The sequence below is a fragment of the Pongo pygmaeus genome, chromosome 7 (assembly GCF_028885625.2).
Source record: "Pongo pygmaeus isolate AG05252 chromosome 7, NHGRI_mPonPyg2-v2.0_pri, whole genome shotgun sequence".
NCBI lineage: Eukaryota > Metazoa > Chordata > Mammalia > Primates > Hominidae > Pongo > Pongo pygmaeus.
This window is the reverse complement of record NC_072380.2, coordinates 12,672,229-12,689,090: the sequence shown is the minus strand read 5'-3', so window position 1 is coordinate 12,689,090 and position 16,862 is coordinate 12,672,229. Positions and strand designations below refer to the sequence as shown.

The following is a 16,862-nucleotide window of genomic DNA, read 5'->3' as shown; positions in this document are numbered from 1 at the left end:
AGGAGTTGGGGCAGGTTCGGCCTGGACGGGGGCGTCGGGGGAGGGGTGGTGACCCTGAGTCCCGCGCGGCAGGGGAGCGTCCCCCAACCCCCGGCAGGGACGAGGGCCACCGCAGGTGGGGGCGTCGGCGGGCAGGCAAGCGGGGACTGAAGCTCCGGGCTCCTTCGGGCTTTGTTCCGTCACGAGCCGAGCCCTCCTTTCCGGAGAAGCCAATTAGATCGACGGAGGAATCATCCGACCTGCGTCCCCCACCCGGAGGGGGCTCGGAAAGGGCGGGGCCCAGCGCTTGCCTCCTCGGGAGCGCGGCCGCGGGCGGCGTGGGGGAGTCCCGGGCGCCGTCGCCGAGCCCGGCCCCGCCCTCGCCAGGCCCCGCCCTCGGGGCTTCCCGGGCGCGCGCAGCCCCGCCGTGTCCGCGCGCCACGCCCCCCTGCTCGCGGGCCGCGTGCGGAGCCGCGCGCCCGGGAGGCTCCGGGACCGTGGCGGCGGGCGGCGGCGGCGCAGCCCTCCGCGGGCCATGTCCTCTCCGGCGGTGGCGAGGAGCTCCCCAGGAGGGAGTCAGGAGATGGCCCCAGCGCCGCAGGGCCGAGGCCGGTTCTGGGAAGTGGGCGGCGGCAGCGGCCATCGGTTGGAGCGCGCGGCCGCGGAGTCGGAACGCTGGGAGCTGCTGCTCCGCCGCGGGGAGCTGCTGGCGCTGGGCGGCCACCTGAAGGGCGCGCTGGAGGCGTTCGCGGCGGCGCTACGCCGCGGGGCCCCGGCCAGGCCCGAGTGCCTGGGCGCCCTGGTGGACTGCCTGGTGTTCAACTACCGGCTCCGCCACGGGCTGGGCTGGAGCGCGGCCCCGGTTGCGGGCGCTGACGGCGGCGCCGGCGGGCTCCTCAGATGCCTGGGCTGCCGGGGCTTCCTGAGCGAGCCGGTGACCGTGCCCTGTGGCCACAGCTACTGCCGCCGCTGCCTGCGGAGGGAACTCCGCGCCCGCTGCCGCCTCTGCCGGGACCGGCTGCCGCCCGCCACCGCCAGTGCCACTGATGCTGAAGGGACCGCCCCGCGGCCGCCGCCTCTGGCCGCCGCCATCGCCGCCTCAGATTTCAGAACCAGCGTCGTCCTCAACCACCTGGCCGAGAAGTGGTTTCCGGGCCAGCGCGAGCGGGCCCGGGCGGCCGGCAGGCTCGGGGAGCTACTGCATCAGGGGCGCTACCGGGAGGCCCTGGCCGCCGCCTGCGAGGCGCTGCGAGCAGGTGACCGCGCGGGGATGCGGCGGGGCCGGGCCGACCGCACCCTCCTGGCCCCGCGGGCCGGGGACCCGGAGCTTGTCTGCGCCCCGAGAGTCTCCTCTGCTTCCCCGGGGCCGCTGGGCCGCTGGCGTGTCGGGTTTCGGGGTGCTGGGGGGTGTGGGAGGGGGCGGCGCCCCGGGGTGCTTCGGTCACAATGGGGATCGCCCTGGGAGCCGAGTGTGACGCGGCGCGGGGAGGGGCGCTCGGCGCGGGGTTCCCTCGGCCGCGGCCTGGCTGTCGGGCGCGCGCTCCCGGCGCGGAGTGGGTGACCTGGACCGAGGCCGCCCCGGCGCGGGATGGGTGGTAGCTGGGCTATCCCGAGCGGCCGCTCGCTTCCTGCCGCGCGCTTTCCGGGAATTGGCTCTCGGGCCGGGCCCGCCGCGGGGAAACGACTGCCGGGGCGGGGAGAGAATCCCCCGCGAGGGCAGCTAGGCCGGGCAGGCGGCGTCTCCCTTCCTCACCCACAAAAGTCACCGGGACAATTGGGAACCGCGGGAGGGCAGAATTGCATAAGCTGGGGGCGGGGGGCGTTGTGTAACGAGTGACGTCCGGTGGGCGTGGCGGGAGCTCCGCGCGGGCACCCGGCCCCGGGAGGCCCCGCAGGCCGCCGGGCTTGGGGCGCGGGGCGGAGCTGCCCCGGGTGGTCCCTTGCTACCTGGAAATGCCTGCACTGGTTCCTCTTGAAAGTTTCAGCTGGCCTGTTTCAGATCATGCTCATTTCCTATGTACTTTGCAGTGCACCTAGCTTATGGTAAAGATGAGAGGGGCTCCCTGATCCAGAGTTCTCTGCTACGCTTTTCTTGGCCTTTCCACTTAGGATCAGGCTGTGGGGAAAGGCCTTGTAGGTCTTGAGTGCATTTCTTAGTCTCCAAGAAGCAGCCTCGGCCTCCTAACCTAGGTTAGCACTTTCTTCTTAAGGTGGTTTTAGGCGCTGAAAGGGGGCAGTTTCAAGCTTCTCTTATGTAAAAGGAAAAGATGTTCTATAAATCGGTAGTTCTCTACCAGGGGGATTTTATCTCCCCTCTCTCAGGGGGCATTATCTAGAGCAATATCTGGAGACATTTTTGGTTGCCACCTCTTGTGGGGGGTGGTGCTGGTATGGACATCTAGTGGGAGAGGCCCGGGATGCTGCTCAGACATCCTGCGAGGCACAGCAGGATTCCCACAACAAAGAATTATCAGGCCCCAAGTGCCACTGTTGATAAACCTTGTGTTACGCGTATTTCAAGATTTTAGGGTCTATCCATTGGCATGAAATGATAGGGGAATAATCCCCGAGAAGATAGACATCTAGAATAGCAACTGACTTTAGGTATTACAGGTAAATTTGTAGACTGTGTAACTGAAAGGATTATCTTTCGGGTCATCTTTTGTCCCAAGTGCTTAGTCATATTGAACTAATGTCAAGATCTTGCGTTGTTTAGTATCTTTGGAGTTCGAAGCACAAACCCCGGAGATTTTTGTATTCTTTTAGTGCCTTTGTGAGGAGTAGGCAGGTATAAAATAGAAAGATAGGCTCAGAACAAAAGAAAAGTATTTGGAATACAGAATTCTGATACAGATGACTCTGCCTGTCTGGGTGAATAAAGTAAGAGAAGAGAAACTGGACTCAGTTGTACAGACCACCTAGTAACTGACCATGGTGTGATTTTTAAAGCGAGGAAGCAGATGCCAGGCAGTGAAGACTTGCACACCATCACACTGTTAACTGGTGGAGAGGCAGTGCTGTATCTTCCACTTCTCCTAAACGTTGGTCTAGGGTTCATCCTGCCTTATAGCACATGTTCAGTATACATATCCAAGGAAGTTTTTTTGGTCACTGAGGCTGAACCTTACGGACATTACTACTGATTTAGTAATTTGACCTTAAATTAGGGGTTTCACAAGAATCCAGGTCCTGGTCCGTGGAAGAACAGTGAGCGCTTTTGCTAATTGAGGTCTAGCTTAACATTCTGTGACCGATAATATTTTAGTTAACAGAGATTCTGGTTCTTGGATCGAGGATATTATGTTTAACAGGAAAAGGCTCTGAAAGATGTAATCTCTCCTTTTTTCAAGTTGCATAGATTGCACATGAGGATTTTGCCCACTTAGCAACTTAATTCTACTTTTGCAGGAATAGAACCCAAGTCTTCTGACTTTCACCGCATTAGCTTATTTTTTCCTCATTTTTAGTTCTTTCAAGAATCATTAATTCCATTCTTGAAAATGTCTGAATGGCACTAATGAGGATAAGTTTTTTAATCTTTTGAATTCTTAATGTGAAGTAACAGGAAAAAAAATCTCAGAGCTAACAAATTAGAGTTGGTAAAGGGCCGATTTATAAGTGTTTCACAATTTATGGGTGTAAATCAAAATGTTAACTAGTACAGTCAAGCTGTTTGTACAGTCCTTAGGCTTTAACTTCTTTGGAATTGGCAAGTTAGGCATTTGCCATGTATTTATATAACTGTACAGTTGTAGTTATTAATGATCCTGTCATTATTGTTGATAATGAAAAAAGATCTTCACTATAATTTCTTCATATAATTCTTATAATGAAACAAGTAAATACTATTAACTAGAAAAAAATCTAGTCTGCAGTTAGCCCACACACATCCAAACTTATCTCTACCAGCAGCAAAGGAAAGCTTGAAAACCTTTGCCAAAATCAGAAGTTTCCCATTTAGATTACATAAGTTTCTGTTGAATTGAAATATATTTAGATAACATTTAAACCATTGATCTTTTGGTATTAACTCTCAGATGTTTCATAACTTTCTGTCTTTTTAGTATTCAAGGATATTATGTAAAGTTTTTCCTGCACTGAATCTCTGTGCTTGAGCCTATTTGAAATGATCCCACTAAGCCATGCTGCCTGCCTTTTGCGTTTAATGTTTTTTTGCACCGATTTGTCTCCTTCGTGTGTTCACCTCTCCCCCAAAAGAAGACAACAGAACAGTATAATTTAGAATTTGTACAGGTTAAAAAATAATAATAAATGTTGTAAGGGGGGGGTGACATTTTGTTTTAAAATATTTGGGTAAGGAAAATTTTGTCTTTAATATTAATTCTGTAATCCTTGACCAGTCCTGGTGGCTCAAACCTGTAATCCTAGCACTTTGGGAGACTGAGGCGGGCGGATCACTTGAGGCCAGGAGTTCGAGACCAGCCTGGCCAACATGGTGAAACCCCGTATCTACTAAAAATACAAAAAATTACCCAGGCGTGGTGGTGCATGCCTATAGTTCCTGCTACTCCAGAGGCTGAGGCAGAACTGCTTGAACCTGGGAAGTGGAGGTTGCAGTGAGCTGAGACCACACCACTGCACTCCAGCCTGGGCAACAGAGGAAGACTCAGTCTCAAAAAAAAAAAATTAAAAATTAAAATAAAAATATGATCCTTGACTGTTACCCAGTATTTTTACATTATTTATATTAATATCATTTGATCTTCACAGAGAATTCTATGGAGTACTGTAATATTATCCTCAGAGGGAAACTGAGGCACCTATGGATAGACATGCCATGTGGCTTAGTGATTAAAGCTCTGCATGCTGGAAGCTGACACCTGGGTTCTAATCCTGACGCAGCCCTCGGCTCTCTCCTACCTTGTGCATGTTGCCTAACCTATCTGTGTTTTGATTTCCTTATCTGAAAAATGAGAATAAGCTCTACCTCATAGGGTGTTCTGAGAATCAAATGAGTCAAAACATGCTGAGTGCTTTAAATAGTGCCTGACACAGAGTAAATGCCCAGTAAATGTTAATTACATATTTTTAAAATGTAGAAGTGTGTTACGGCTAGAAGGGGATTTCGCTGAAGTGGAATCTAAACCTTGCGATTTTACATCCTGTTCTGTTCTATCACTTGGTAGAGAGTAACGATTACATCCCGATTTTAGTTTACACATGTTAACTAGCAGTTTAGCATTCATCAATAAACTATAGATACTGAAAAGCTTTAGCTATCAGAAGATCAGTCAAATTATAGGTAAATACTGAATACATTTAAAGAAAATGTAGAGGGTTTTTATTTAGTAACTCAACTAGGTTAAAATGAAATTTGAATTTAAACAATACAGTAGTTTCCCGTTATTTGTGGTTTCAGTTACCCACATGATACAGTATGATCAAATATTTTGAGAGACCACATTCCTGTACCTTTTATCACAGCATATTGTTACATTGTTCTATTTTATCATCAGTTATTGTTGCTAATTTCTTGCTACACCTAATTTATAAATTAAAGTTTATCATAGGTATCATAGTATATATAGGGCTTGGTACTATCCGAAGTTGCAGGCATCCGTGGGAGTCTTGGAACGTATCCCCCTTGGATAAAGGGAGGCTCCTGTAACTTATTTATGTCCTTACTTATTGTGCAGAGGACTTGAAACAGTAAACACTGATGTCTGTATGGTGATTATAGTTCACAATTATTTTGATTTCTATTATCGTAACTGATCCATACACAAACTCATGTGAGATAGGAGGGCAAGTATTAATATCCCTAATTCACAGATTTAAGAAAAGTTCCAAGAATTTTAGGTGAGTTTCTTAAGGCAAGTAAGTGACCAAGTTAAAACTGAAAGCAGAACCCAAATATGTGCATATTGATTGTAAACACAAAGTTTATTTAAAAATTAGCACGCAAAACATAAATCTAAAGTATTCTTACTATTCAACAAATTTTTATTGAGTAGCTACTATATACCAGGCATTGTTTTAGGTGCTAGAAATATAAAAAGGATTAAAATAAAGTCCCTGTCCTTGTAGAGTTTGTATTTTTTGTTTCTTTTGTAATTGCAGCAAATTGAAAATCCCTAGAAAATGGGGTTTACTGCTTAATTGACTTCTACTTAACCAAGACTATATCTCTTAAGTATTTTCTTTGATTCATAAGGTACTTTAAGGATTTTTTTCCTTAGTGCCTCAGGGTTACTAAAAAGATCAACTATAATGGCTATTGATATAAATGATAAAAAAAACTGATTCACGTGTCCCATTTCAAATGAGTAATTTGTTTTTTAACTGTTTTTCATTCATCAAATGCAGAATTTACCAAAACTGAATTATCTTAGATTTCTAGTTATTTATATATTAACTTTTTGTTTATTCAGAATCATTTTTCTGTTTTTTGGAATATTTCTAAGAGGCTTGGAAAATCTCAAGTAAAATTTTAAATGAATTTGTATAGTGTTCTGCCTCTTTCCAAAGGTATTTCTCAGAATTGGAATTGTTTTATTATTGAAGTTGAATGACTTCAGGGAACTCTAAAATGCAAGATAGAAGCTTCTGTTTGGTTTTTTCTTTCCCTTTGGTAAGGTCTTTTGCTCCCCCTCCCCTTGACCCACCTTTGTGCTATCTGTTGTCCAGTCTGTTCTCCTGATCCCTAAAGATGTTTCTTATCTAGGCTACCATTTATGTGGGTAAAAGACAAGGTAGAAAATACTCTTCCGTATCTTGTATCAAGGGTTGATCTAATATCTTCATCACTTTGTTTTGAGATATTTTGGAATGTTATCAGCAATTATTATAGATGGAGCATATATGTCCTAGGTGTGGTGTTAACTGTTTAACATGCATTATCTTATTCAGTCCTCACAGCAGTTATAAAATGTAGGTGTTTTAGAGGTAAGCATATTATAGGTGAGGAGAGTTCAAAGAGTTAAAGTACCAAAAGGGGATCTGAACCCAATTTCTGAATCCAGTGTTAATGATTTTACTATCCCAAACTCCTACTCCTGAACATTCTTAATCAGTGATCAACAACTTATCAATTGGCAGCTTTGAGCTCAACCCTGGTAACAAAGTCCTACTATACTGAACATAATGAAGCAATAGAAGCAAAAAAAAAAAAATTGATATTCTGGTTAGCCTTTGAAAATTTTGATAGCTTGACATATAAATCTAAGAAAAAGACACTCAGAAAAATGAGAAAAAGGATATGAATAGAGAACTTTATACACAGTCCAAATACTGAATAAACACAAAGTTTTAAAGGTCAAACTTAATGAAGAAATGGAGGTTGTTAAAATTACGATGCTATTTTTAATTATATGTTTCTAGCAAAGAGAAAAAACACAGCTTGTGGGAGTATAAAATAAAGTTTTTATAAAAGAAGGGTTGGCAGAATGTGTTGGAAATGTTGTATATCTATGTAACTTTCTAGGCCCTGCATGGTGGCTCATGCATATAATGCTAAAACTTTGGGAGGTAAAGGAGGGAGAACCACTTGAGCCCAAGAGTTTGAGACCAGCCTGGGCAACATAGTGGTACCCTATCTGTACAAAAAATTTAAAAATTAGCCAGGTGTGGGGGCACGCACCTGGAGTCCCAGGTACAGAGGCTGGAGGATCTATTGAGCATAGGTGGTCGAGGCTGCGGTGAGCCATGATAATGCCACTGCACTCCAGCCTGGGCTACAGAGTGAGATCTTAGATCTTTTCTCAAATAAATAAAGTACAGTAAATAAATAACTTTCTACATACTGTATAGCAAATAACTAAAAAGGAAAGCAGATACATAAAGATGGACAGATAGGCGTTTGTTATCTTGTTATCCTTTTTATATTGCCAGCGGTTGGAAGTAACTGAATTGCAGAGTAGGAAGTTTTTAAATAGGTTGTGTATATAGTAGGATATTTCGCAACTATTAAAAATCATGTGGACTAGTATTACATGGAAGAAAAAAGCAGATTATAAACAGCATATATAGTATATTTTATAAAACTACATGTTAAAAATGTGCTCTACACATAAAGAACAATAATGTATGGGAGGCCGTTGTTTTAGACTGACCTCCTGCACTAGGCACCAGCAGACCAGACAGAATTAGAATGGAGGCCCTTGTGCTGAGTGCCACATAATCAAACTGAGCTTTCAATTTGAACGGAAATGAGCGTTTTCTTAAAAAAGAAAAAAAAAAAAGATTTCAGTCAACCTGAGTTAGTGAAATAAGAAAGTCCTCTTTGTTTTAACCTGTAAAGAAAGTTTTCAACTTTAAAACAACCAATCTACTTTTTGTCCCTTATTTCTGCTTTCTTCAGCCCTTTTCTGCCTAGAAGGCTAACCACCTCTGCTTAGCTCATTAGAAGACCCATTTTATAGAATGAGCTGTTGCCCATTTCTAGAATCACAAATAAAAGTCAATTCGAACTTTAAATTTGTGGTAATTTTTTTCTTTTGTTAATACCAACACTGGCTATTTCTTTGTGATGGGAAAAAGATAGTTTTTAACTCTTATTTCTATATTTTTCAAATTTTATGAGTAAACATTTTTTAAGCTTTTGTGATTTGAAAAAAACTTTCTTGAAGGTGAACTAAAGAAACAACTTTAAGACCTGTTACTAACCATGGATCCCTAAGGATTGGAACAAAGATAGGAAACCATGACTCTAGAATAGAAAACTCTCTCTTCAACCCATGAAATAAATGCTTTGGACAGCTGAAGACTAGATTCCTCAGACGGTGGAGCAGAGTCTTATTTAAATCTTTTTACTTGCCGAATGACTTACAAATAATACTGGGTATAAAAGAAGAGAAAATGGGCACATGAATTGAGCTTAAGGAATCAAATTTTAATGAATTTTCCCTAATTCAGGAAACATTTATCAAAGCCAGGATCTGAGGATAAAAGGCAGGAAATAACGGAGGGAGTTCAAAAATCTTTAAATTAAATTACTTTAATAAATGCTGTATATATACAATGAAGGCACATAATCATAATAGCAAACATGCCATGCTTTCAATGTACCAAGCCCTGTTCTAAGTACTTTGCACCCATTAACTTACTCTCTAGAGTAAGCCTCAGGGTAGAGACTGTTACTAACATATTAACAGCATGGAGGTAAACAGCTAGAACTCTGGAGCTGGCTTCCTGAGTTAGAATCTCGAATCCACCAATTACTAGCTGTATGATCATGGGCAAGCTGCGTATACTCTCCACTGTTTTCTATAAAAATGTGGACAATCCTAGATCCATCTAGAATTGTGCTGAAGATTGTAAATCATTTAGAACAACACATAGTGGTGTTAATAATGTTTTAAAAGCCCCGGAATTTTAAAGCTAAGGAAATTAAAGTACAGAGATTACTTGTAATTTACCCCAAGTCACAGTGAGTAGGTGGAGGAGCCAGATCATGCTCTTAGTGGTTATCATAAATTGTGGAGGAAGACCCAAAGCAAAGCATCTTGGGAGGAGATTGGTGAGCTGTCTTGCTGGATGATAAAAAGTTATCAAGATAAAGAATGGCATGATAAGGGAGGAGCTCAGCACAGGAAGGAGGCATGGAATAGAATGGTATGCATGGGGCAGTGTGGGTAGTTAGGTATAGTTGGGACTTTGAGTGAGTGGGAAGGTTCATAATGATAATTAAGGCTGGAGAGATGGGCAGGAGCCAGGCGTGGAGGAACTTGTACTAAATAATACCTGTTTTACCTTGTGGATGGTAAGGATGTAGGTAGAGTAGAACTGAAGGCAGGGAGATCAGTGAGCAAGCTATTGCAATAGTATTAGAGAGAGATTTGGGGAGCCTAACCCAGGGTTACTAGCAATAGGATTGGAAAAGGGCAGATTTGAGGAATATCATAGGAGGTGACATTTACAAAGTTGATTCTGATTTGGGAAGTTAGTGGTGTCAGTAATACAGAATACAATGAAAAATGCTTTTTTGGTGAAGAATATGCGGAGTTTGAGAAAAAGTATGGCAGGCAGTTGGAAATTTGATGAATCTGAAGTTAGGGTGAAAAATCAGTACTAAAGATAAAGATCAGGGAGTTAATTAAATCATGACGACTAGCACATCTGTCCCTGCTTCTGGTAGATATGGAAACAAGACTAGAGATATTAAGTGATTTTAGAATAAGGTCACAGAGTTAAGTACCACAGTCATATTCAACACAATTAGCCCAAACCATGTTGTCTTTGGATTCTGTCAAAGTTGTCAATTTTTTGACAACAAAATTCAAAAATTTTGACAACTTTTGAAATTTTGTCAATTTCAAAAATGGAAAGTACATAATATGCCAGGCACTTGCTGGGCACTACAGATACCTGCAGTAATGGAGTGAGCACCAGCATCTTCCCTGATGGCGTGTGCAGTGAGGTGACTCGTTCTCTCTAGTGTCCTCAAGGTCACGTAGAGAGCATACAGTAAATACTTGTTGACTCTTTCAAACTTAAGTTAATGATACAGTCAGGACTGATAGCCATTTTGTTGTCTTTCTTGAAAGTTTACATGGAAGGCAGACCTTGTGTATGCTTTCAAAGGGGCTCATTTAGCGCACTTGGCTCTTAAGAATTTGAGATCAGTGAGTATGATGGTCCTAATCTTTTTTAAAAAGTATCGGAAGTTTGAACTCACCTGATGGGTTTTTTTTTCCAAAAAAAAAATCATTCAAAATAATCCGTTAACATTGGAAATTCTCAGTAAGAACATTACGTACAAGGAGTTAGAGAACAAGAGTTTTAAAATCTGGCTCTTTTTATCTCTACTTAGGGCATGCATCTTCTCTTCTTACCCCAACATATACTGACTTTTTAGGACCTCCTTTAGAGAGATCTCAATATCCTGAATTTTTCTGTGTGGAGAGGGGAAGGAATATGTCTTTTGCTTTGGTCAGAGTGGATACATTTTATAGTTTGTTTTTTCAAAGACAGATCTTCTGAGTCACTTCTTTCACTGCTGCTGTAAAGAAACTGTATAAAGGTTATTGAGCAGTGAAGGCATGGATAAAAGGGGAAATATTCATCGGTTCTGAACGTGCATGTCATCAAATATAAAGGAGTGAGAACTTGATGTATAAGAAAAAAATTGAAATAAAAAAAATAAAAATCCAAGAATGGGCTGCTTGTTGCAGTAGTGAACTCCTTCTTGCTGGAGGTACTAGAGCGGAGTCTGTCTCAAGGATGCTATTGAAAGCACCCCAGCTGTGGGTGGAAAACTGCACTTTCTGAGCCTAGTCCTTTATAGCCTGGAGTTTTTGATGCTGATGCTTTTACTACTTGTTCTTAGACTATTTTGCCATACACTGCTCTGTTTTCTCAACTCCAGTTGTACTTGACAAGTCAGTGTTGCATGATGCTGTTTCACAGTAAAATTTTCTAGCTAGATTATAAGCTCCTCAAAGACAGGAATAATGTAAAACATTTTTGAATACCTACAGGGTCTAGGTTTGTGCTAGGAACTCTTAATTCTTGATTGATAATCATATTGAACTTTTAATTCTTATGCATTTTGTTCAGAGACAATTTTTCATTGCTTTAAGAAGCACAAGACAAAATATTCTAGACATGTCTTTTTTAAGAAGTAAAACATTTTTATAAAATATTAATTTTATTCTTTAAATGTTTTCATTGATATAAAATTCTGGGAACATTGTAATCCCAGTTCTCAGGCACCAGCAACTGAAAGAGGCCTTCCTAAATTAATCGCTCAAGTGAGAGTTTTCAATAGAAAAGCAGCCATCTAAAAACTAGAGTAAACCCAGCAGCTATTGATGAATTTTATTAAATTTTATTTAGAGCATTAAGGTGTTTATGCCCATCTTACAATGAATACCTTATGCTTTTAAAGATCTCAAAGATAGCTTTAAAATAAGAGTCAAGTTAATGTCATTTGTTGCTATATTAAAAATTAATTTCTTGCTTGGACATCAGTTTTAGAACTATGTACCTGTAGTAATTGATTGCAGTAATATCAGTGAACCAGCTAAGTATCTGAAATTCTGAATGCCATAGGATAATAATTTGGCTTCTTAGTTACAGATGTAGATGATAGTGAAATGAATCACAAAGCTTTTTTTCTCAGGAGTATTTTAAATTAAATATATTTTGAATTGGGCCAATACTGTTTTTGCTAGTGGCAGGAATTAAAATTCGATCTCTTAAAAGCTGACTCTTATTAACCCATTTCCTCCAGAATCAAGACTACTGTGTACCCTCATAAGATTGAGCCTTTATCAGTCCCTTGTCACTGTGGGAATTCCACATGTAATAGTTACACATATGGCTATTTTTATAAATGAGGATTTAGAAAGTAGGGTAAAAATATAAGATTTACTATAAAAAGGCAAATAAACATCTAAGAGATATGTCTTTAAAATCTTTGTAGACTACCCTTTGTTAAAAAAAAAGTTTTCTTAGGAGTGATTATTCATATTATAAAAGTATTTACAATATTCTGGAAAACAGTTTCCTCCACCAAAATGATCTACTTACAATGATTTGATACAACTTCTAGATAAGATTCAACATGTGAAATGGGCTGTGCCTATACTGCCCTTGGCTTATAGACTTTAGTTTGGTGATTATTAACCCTGGAATCACTAAGTCATTTCTTAATCTGGTATGATCATATTTTGTGGATTATGTAATAATCTTTTTAAAATAATCATATCCTTATAAAATATTTATTTCAGAGCCCAGTGACTTGATTGTAAAAATTTACAGAGCGGAATCATATGCTGGTCTCCAAGAGTTTAAAGCAGCCATAGAAGATTTAAATGCAGTTCTTTTTCAACTTCCAGATTGGCCTGAGGTAAAATTACTGTTTTATGTTTGCATAAATTGTAAAATTTCAACTATAGGGGACGTGCATTCATTCACAGTTAGAAATTTTAACAAAGTAGATGGTTGACTCCAAATAAAATACCTAGTGCTCTAGAAATATAGGTTCAGCTAGGTGCAATGGCTCATTCCCATAATCCTAGCACTTTGGGAGGCTGAGTTGGACGGATTGCTTGAGCCCAGGAGTTCGAGACCAGCCTGGGCAACATGGTGAAACCCCATCTCTATAAAAAACACAAAAATGAGCCTGGCATGGTTGTTCGTCTCTGTAGTCCCAACTACTCAAGAGGCTGAAGTGGGAAGGCCACTGGAGCCCTGGAGATTGAGGTTGTGCCACTGAAGTGCCACTGCATTCCAGCCTTGGTGACAGACCCTGTCTCAAAAAAAATCTAGGTTCAATATTTTGAGTGGATGAATATCATCTCACAATTTTTTAAATTATAGGAGATTTTTCTTTCATAAGTAAGGAACAAACAATTTATGGTACAGGAAAAAAAAGACTTTATTATACAAAATGTCTGCAAAGAAATACAACTTGCCATGTTGTGAAGATGGATACAAACTGGACTTCACTGAATGAGATTTATTAATGGAAAGAGAATAGGTTCTTAAAGTTGGAAACTTTTTGAGGTATTATATGGTAACTAGGCAATTAGGCAGTGATTTAATTCAGAAGATAGGGACAAAGGAAGTTGCCTTGCCCATGTGGCTTTTAAAAAGACTTTGGAATGTGTATAACATACAATCAGTTTACAGATTCTCCTTTTTATCAAATTGTCAAGGCAAATTAGTCCAAATGTGTTCTTTAAGATATAAGTTACTCTTTCAAGTGACTTTTTCCCTCCATTCAAAACTGTGTCTTTGAGGACAGTGTAGTAAGGCTGCTCTAAAAATTACAAATTAATTAGAGAAATGATACGAAATCTCAGGATGGCATGACTGGTTAGTACAAAGCAAATGTATTCAGAATAAGAGGGCAGTGGTTGGTGTGCATGGCTTTAAAACTATTGAAAAGGAATCTTCTGGACTTACCACAGAAGTGATGTAATCAGAAAGGTTTTCTTCAGCCATTAAAGTGGTAGCTAAAAAACTGTTTGGCTAGAATGTTCTTTAGGCTCCTCTTATATTAATACTAAGAATCTCTTTCATTCTAATCACATAAGCAAGGAACATTTAAAGCTTACCAGGTGATACTTTATTGGTGGACTAACCCACAAACTGAATTTTGGGTTTATCAGTGATAATTAGTAGGACTCTAATTTTTGTCGTAGAGTTTGCTGAACTCACATTATGAAGGAGAAAAGTGAAAGACAAAATAAGGGATTTATGAAAAGTGTCATGTCTATAAGTACTTTCTTAAAAAATAGCATGGGCAATTATACATTCCTAATAACCTGGAAGAAATTTACCATATTGCCCTAAATCTAAGACAAAATTTTTTTCACATTTTAATATTTCTTTAATTTTGATGGATTCTTAAAGTCAGTATAATTTTACATATAATTTCCTTTTCCCTCAAACAGTTCTTATTAAATCAATAATATTTAAATCAGTAATTTCCTTAAAGTGTGGGGACATGGTATTTCTGATCCTGCCAAGCTCAGACTTGGTGTGGAACTTAGGTGAAAAAGTCATTGTCTGGGCCTCAGTTCCCCTGTTAGTGCTTCTCCAGGGTGGTGTGTAGGTATGCCTTTAAAATGCTTTGGCCTCAATTATTCAGAATTTCAAAGTCTGCATTTCCTTTTTTTGTTTGTTTGAGACAGAGTCTTACTCCGTCACCCAGGCTGGAGTGCATTGGTGTGATCTCAGCTCACTGCAACCTCCACCTCCCATGTTCAAGTGATTTTCGTGCCTTAGCCTCCCAGGTAGCTGGGATTACAGGTGCATGCCACCACACCTGGCTAATGTTTATATTTTTAGTAGAGGTGGGGTTTCACCATGTTGACCAGACTGGTCTCGAACTCCTGAACTCAAGTGATCCACCTTTGTCAGCCTCCTAAAGTGCTGGGATTACAGGCGTGAGCTACTGCACCCAGCCCAAAATCAGCACTGCTGAGCAGACTGTTGTTTTTCTTTACTTGATAATGATTTTTTAAAAAGCAATTCTTACCACAAAGGTTTTATATATGTGCTTTTATTGAAGGTCTACTTCAGGAAAGGAAAAGTACTCTGCGATGCTGGTTTTTTAGGTGATGCCTTACAACTCTTTCTTCAGTGCTTAGCCCTTGATGAAGATTTTGCACCTGCAAAGCTGCAAGTACAAAAGGTAATCAGTTTACCAACAATTACAGTTCAAGGTAGGGCTAAGAGACAGGTTTAAAAAAAATGCTAATAAAAGTTGGAATAAGAACATAAGTAGTAAATAAATCTAACTTAGGAACAAATGTGACAATTTGAGTGGTTTTCAGGTTCATGTACGTATTATATTGAGTTCTTAGTGAAATCGAAACATTTCATTCACAGATATTTCAATGCATTTTTTTTGTTAGTATTCTAATAGTTTGTTCAATCTGAGCCAGACTGATGGTCCTTAATTAAGCATTACCATCACGATGTTCCTGCTCAGAAGCCTTACTGACCTGCCTTTTGCCTTTTACTTCAGGTCTAACCTTTGCTTACTCCCCAGGATTGCCAATAGTATTGCCCAGTCCATTTGTTTTGCCTTATTTTTTTCAATACTCCATATGTCACTTTCCATACTTTGTTCTATTTGTGGTGTGTTCGTAATTAATTTTTTAAAATAGGAGATGAGGGAAGGAAGGGAGCTGTCTGATGAAGTGACTTTGGGAAGCATTGGGTTAAGCCAAGTTAATTAGGTTTCTCCAGAACATTTCATAGCTTTTGATATGCCAGCATGAAATAAAATAGCACTCAGCTCTTACAAGATTTATTCACAGAATATCTTCGAAAAATTCTTTGAGAAAATCTATGCTAATACAAATTCAGGGTCCCAGTCATGATGCTCTCCTGCACATACTCAAAACATGCCACATTATTTATCACTGTTGCAGTGTTTCTTAGTGTGTGGCTTTTTGTCAGAATCATGTGGGAATCATGTTAAACCTAAAGAGTCCTGGGCCCACCAACTACAAGTCTTTGATTCAGAATCTCTGAAATTGGAGCAGTCATTTAAGAAGCATCCCAGGAGATGTTTATGTACCCTGAAGCATGAGAACTTTGAGATTACTCTCAGATCTCAGCCCCCTTAAGAATCCAGCTGGCATTGGTATAGCCTCTATGAGGTTTGTTTGCATATACATTCTAGCCCACTGATTTAAGAAGAAAATGTTTACTATTGTCTGTTTTCTGACTGTTCCATGTTCATTAGTGTTATCTTCTTGGTAAGACTGCAAAGTTTAATTTTAAGAGCATGTGTTTCTGCATTTTGCATGCTGCCAGACATCCTTCTATTTCTGTAACTGTTGCCGGTTAATAGGATCAGGTAGATGCAAAACAAATAATGTTTTAGAATATTTTGTTTTTCTCCAATGTACTTTTTCTAAGTTGTGGTATAATTTACATATAATAAAATGCATGGATTTTACACTTCAGTGAGTTTTGAAAAATGTATGTACCTGTGTAACAGCATCCCAATCAAAACAGAGAATATTTCCATCACCCTTGAAAGTACCTTCATCTCCTTTCCAGTAAATCCTCCATCCCCTGCTCCTAGAGGCAACTACTGTTCAGATTTCTGTCACTGTAGAGTAGTGTTGTTTATTCTAGAACTTCATTGGAATGGAATCATACAATATATACTCTTTTGTGTCTTTTTTTTTTTTTGCTGAGCATATTTTTTAGATACATCTAGTCATTTTTAATTGTTTTTTAAGTATTCCATTATATGAACATAATGGAATTTGTGGTTTTCAGTTAGTAGTGATTTTCATTTGGATTGTTTCCAGTATTTTTTCCTGATATAAATTAAGCTGCTATGAGTATTCTTGTACAAGTCATTTTGTGGACATATGTTTTTACATCCCTTTGGCAAAAACTTAGCAGTGGAATTGCTGGGTTCTAGGGTGGATGTGTGTTTAATATAT

At 40.7% G+C, this 16,862-nt stretch overlaps 1 protein-coding gene across 2 annotated transcripts in view; it reads left to right on the top strand.

The window, feature by feature from the left end:
• Positions 1-407: 407 nt before the first annotated feature.
• The window catches only part of LONRF1 (LON peptidase N-terminal domain and ring finger 1), a 33,583-nt gene continuing 17,128 nt past the window's right edge, over positions 408-16,862 (top strand). For both annotated transcript variants that reach the window (XM_054498336.2, XM_054498334.2), the window contains exons 1-3: positions 408-1,235; positions 12,672-12,790; positions 14,963-15,085. In XM_054498336.2, the coding sequence (XP_054354311.1) occupies positions 515-1,235; positions 12,672-12,790; positions 14,963-15,085 (963 nt within the window). In that variant the 5' untranslated portion in view covers positions 408-514. The remainder of the gene's footprint in view (positions 1,236-12,671; positions 12,791-14,962; positions 15,086-16,862) is intronic.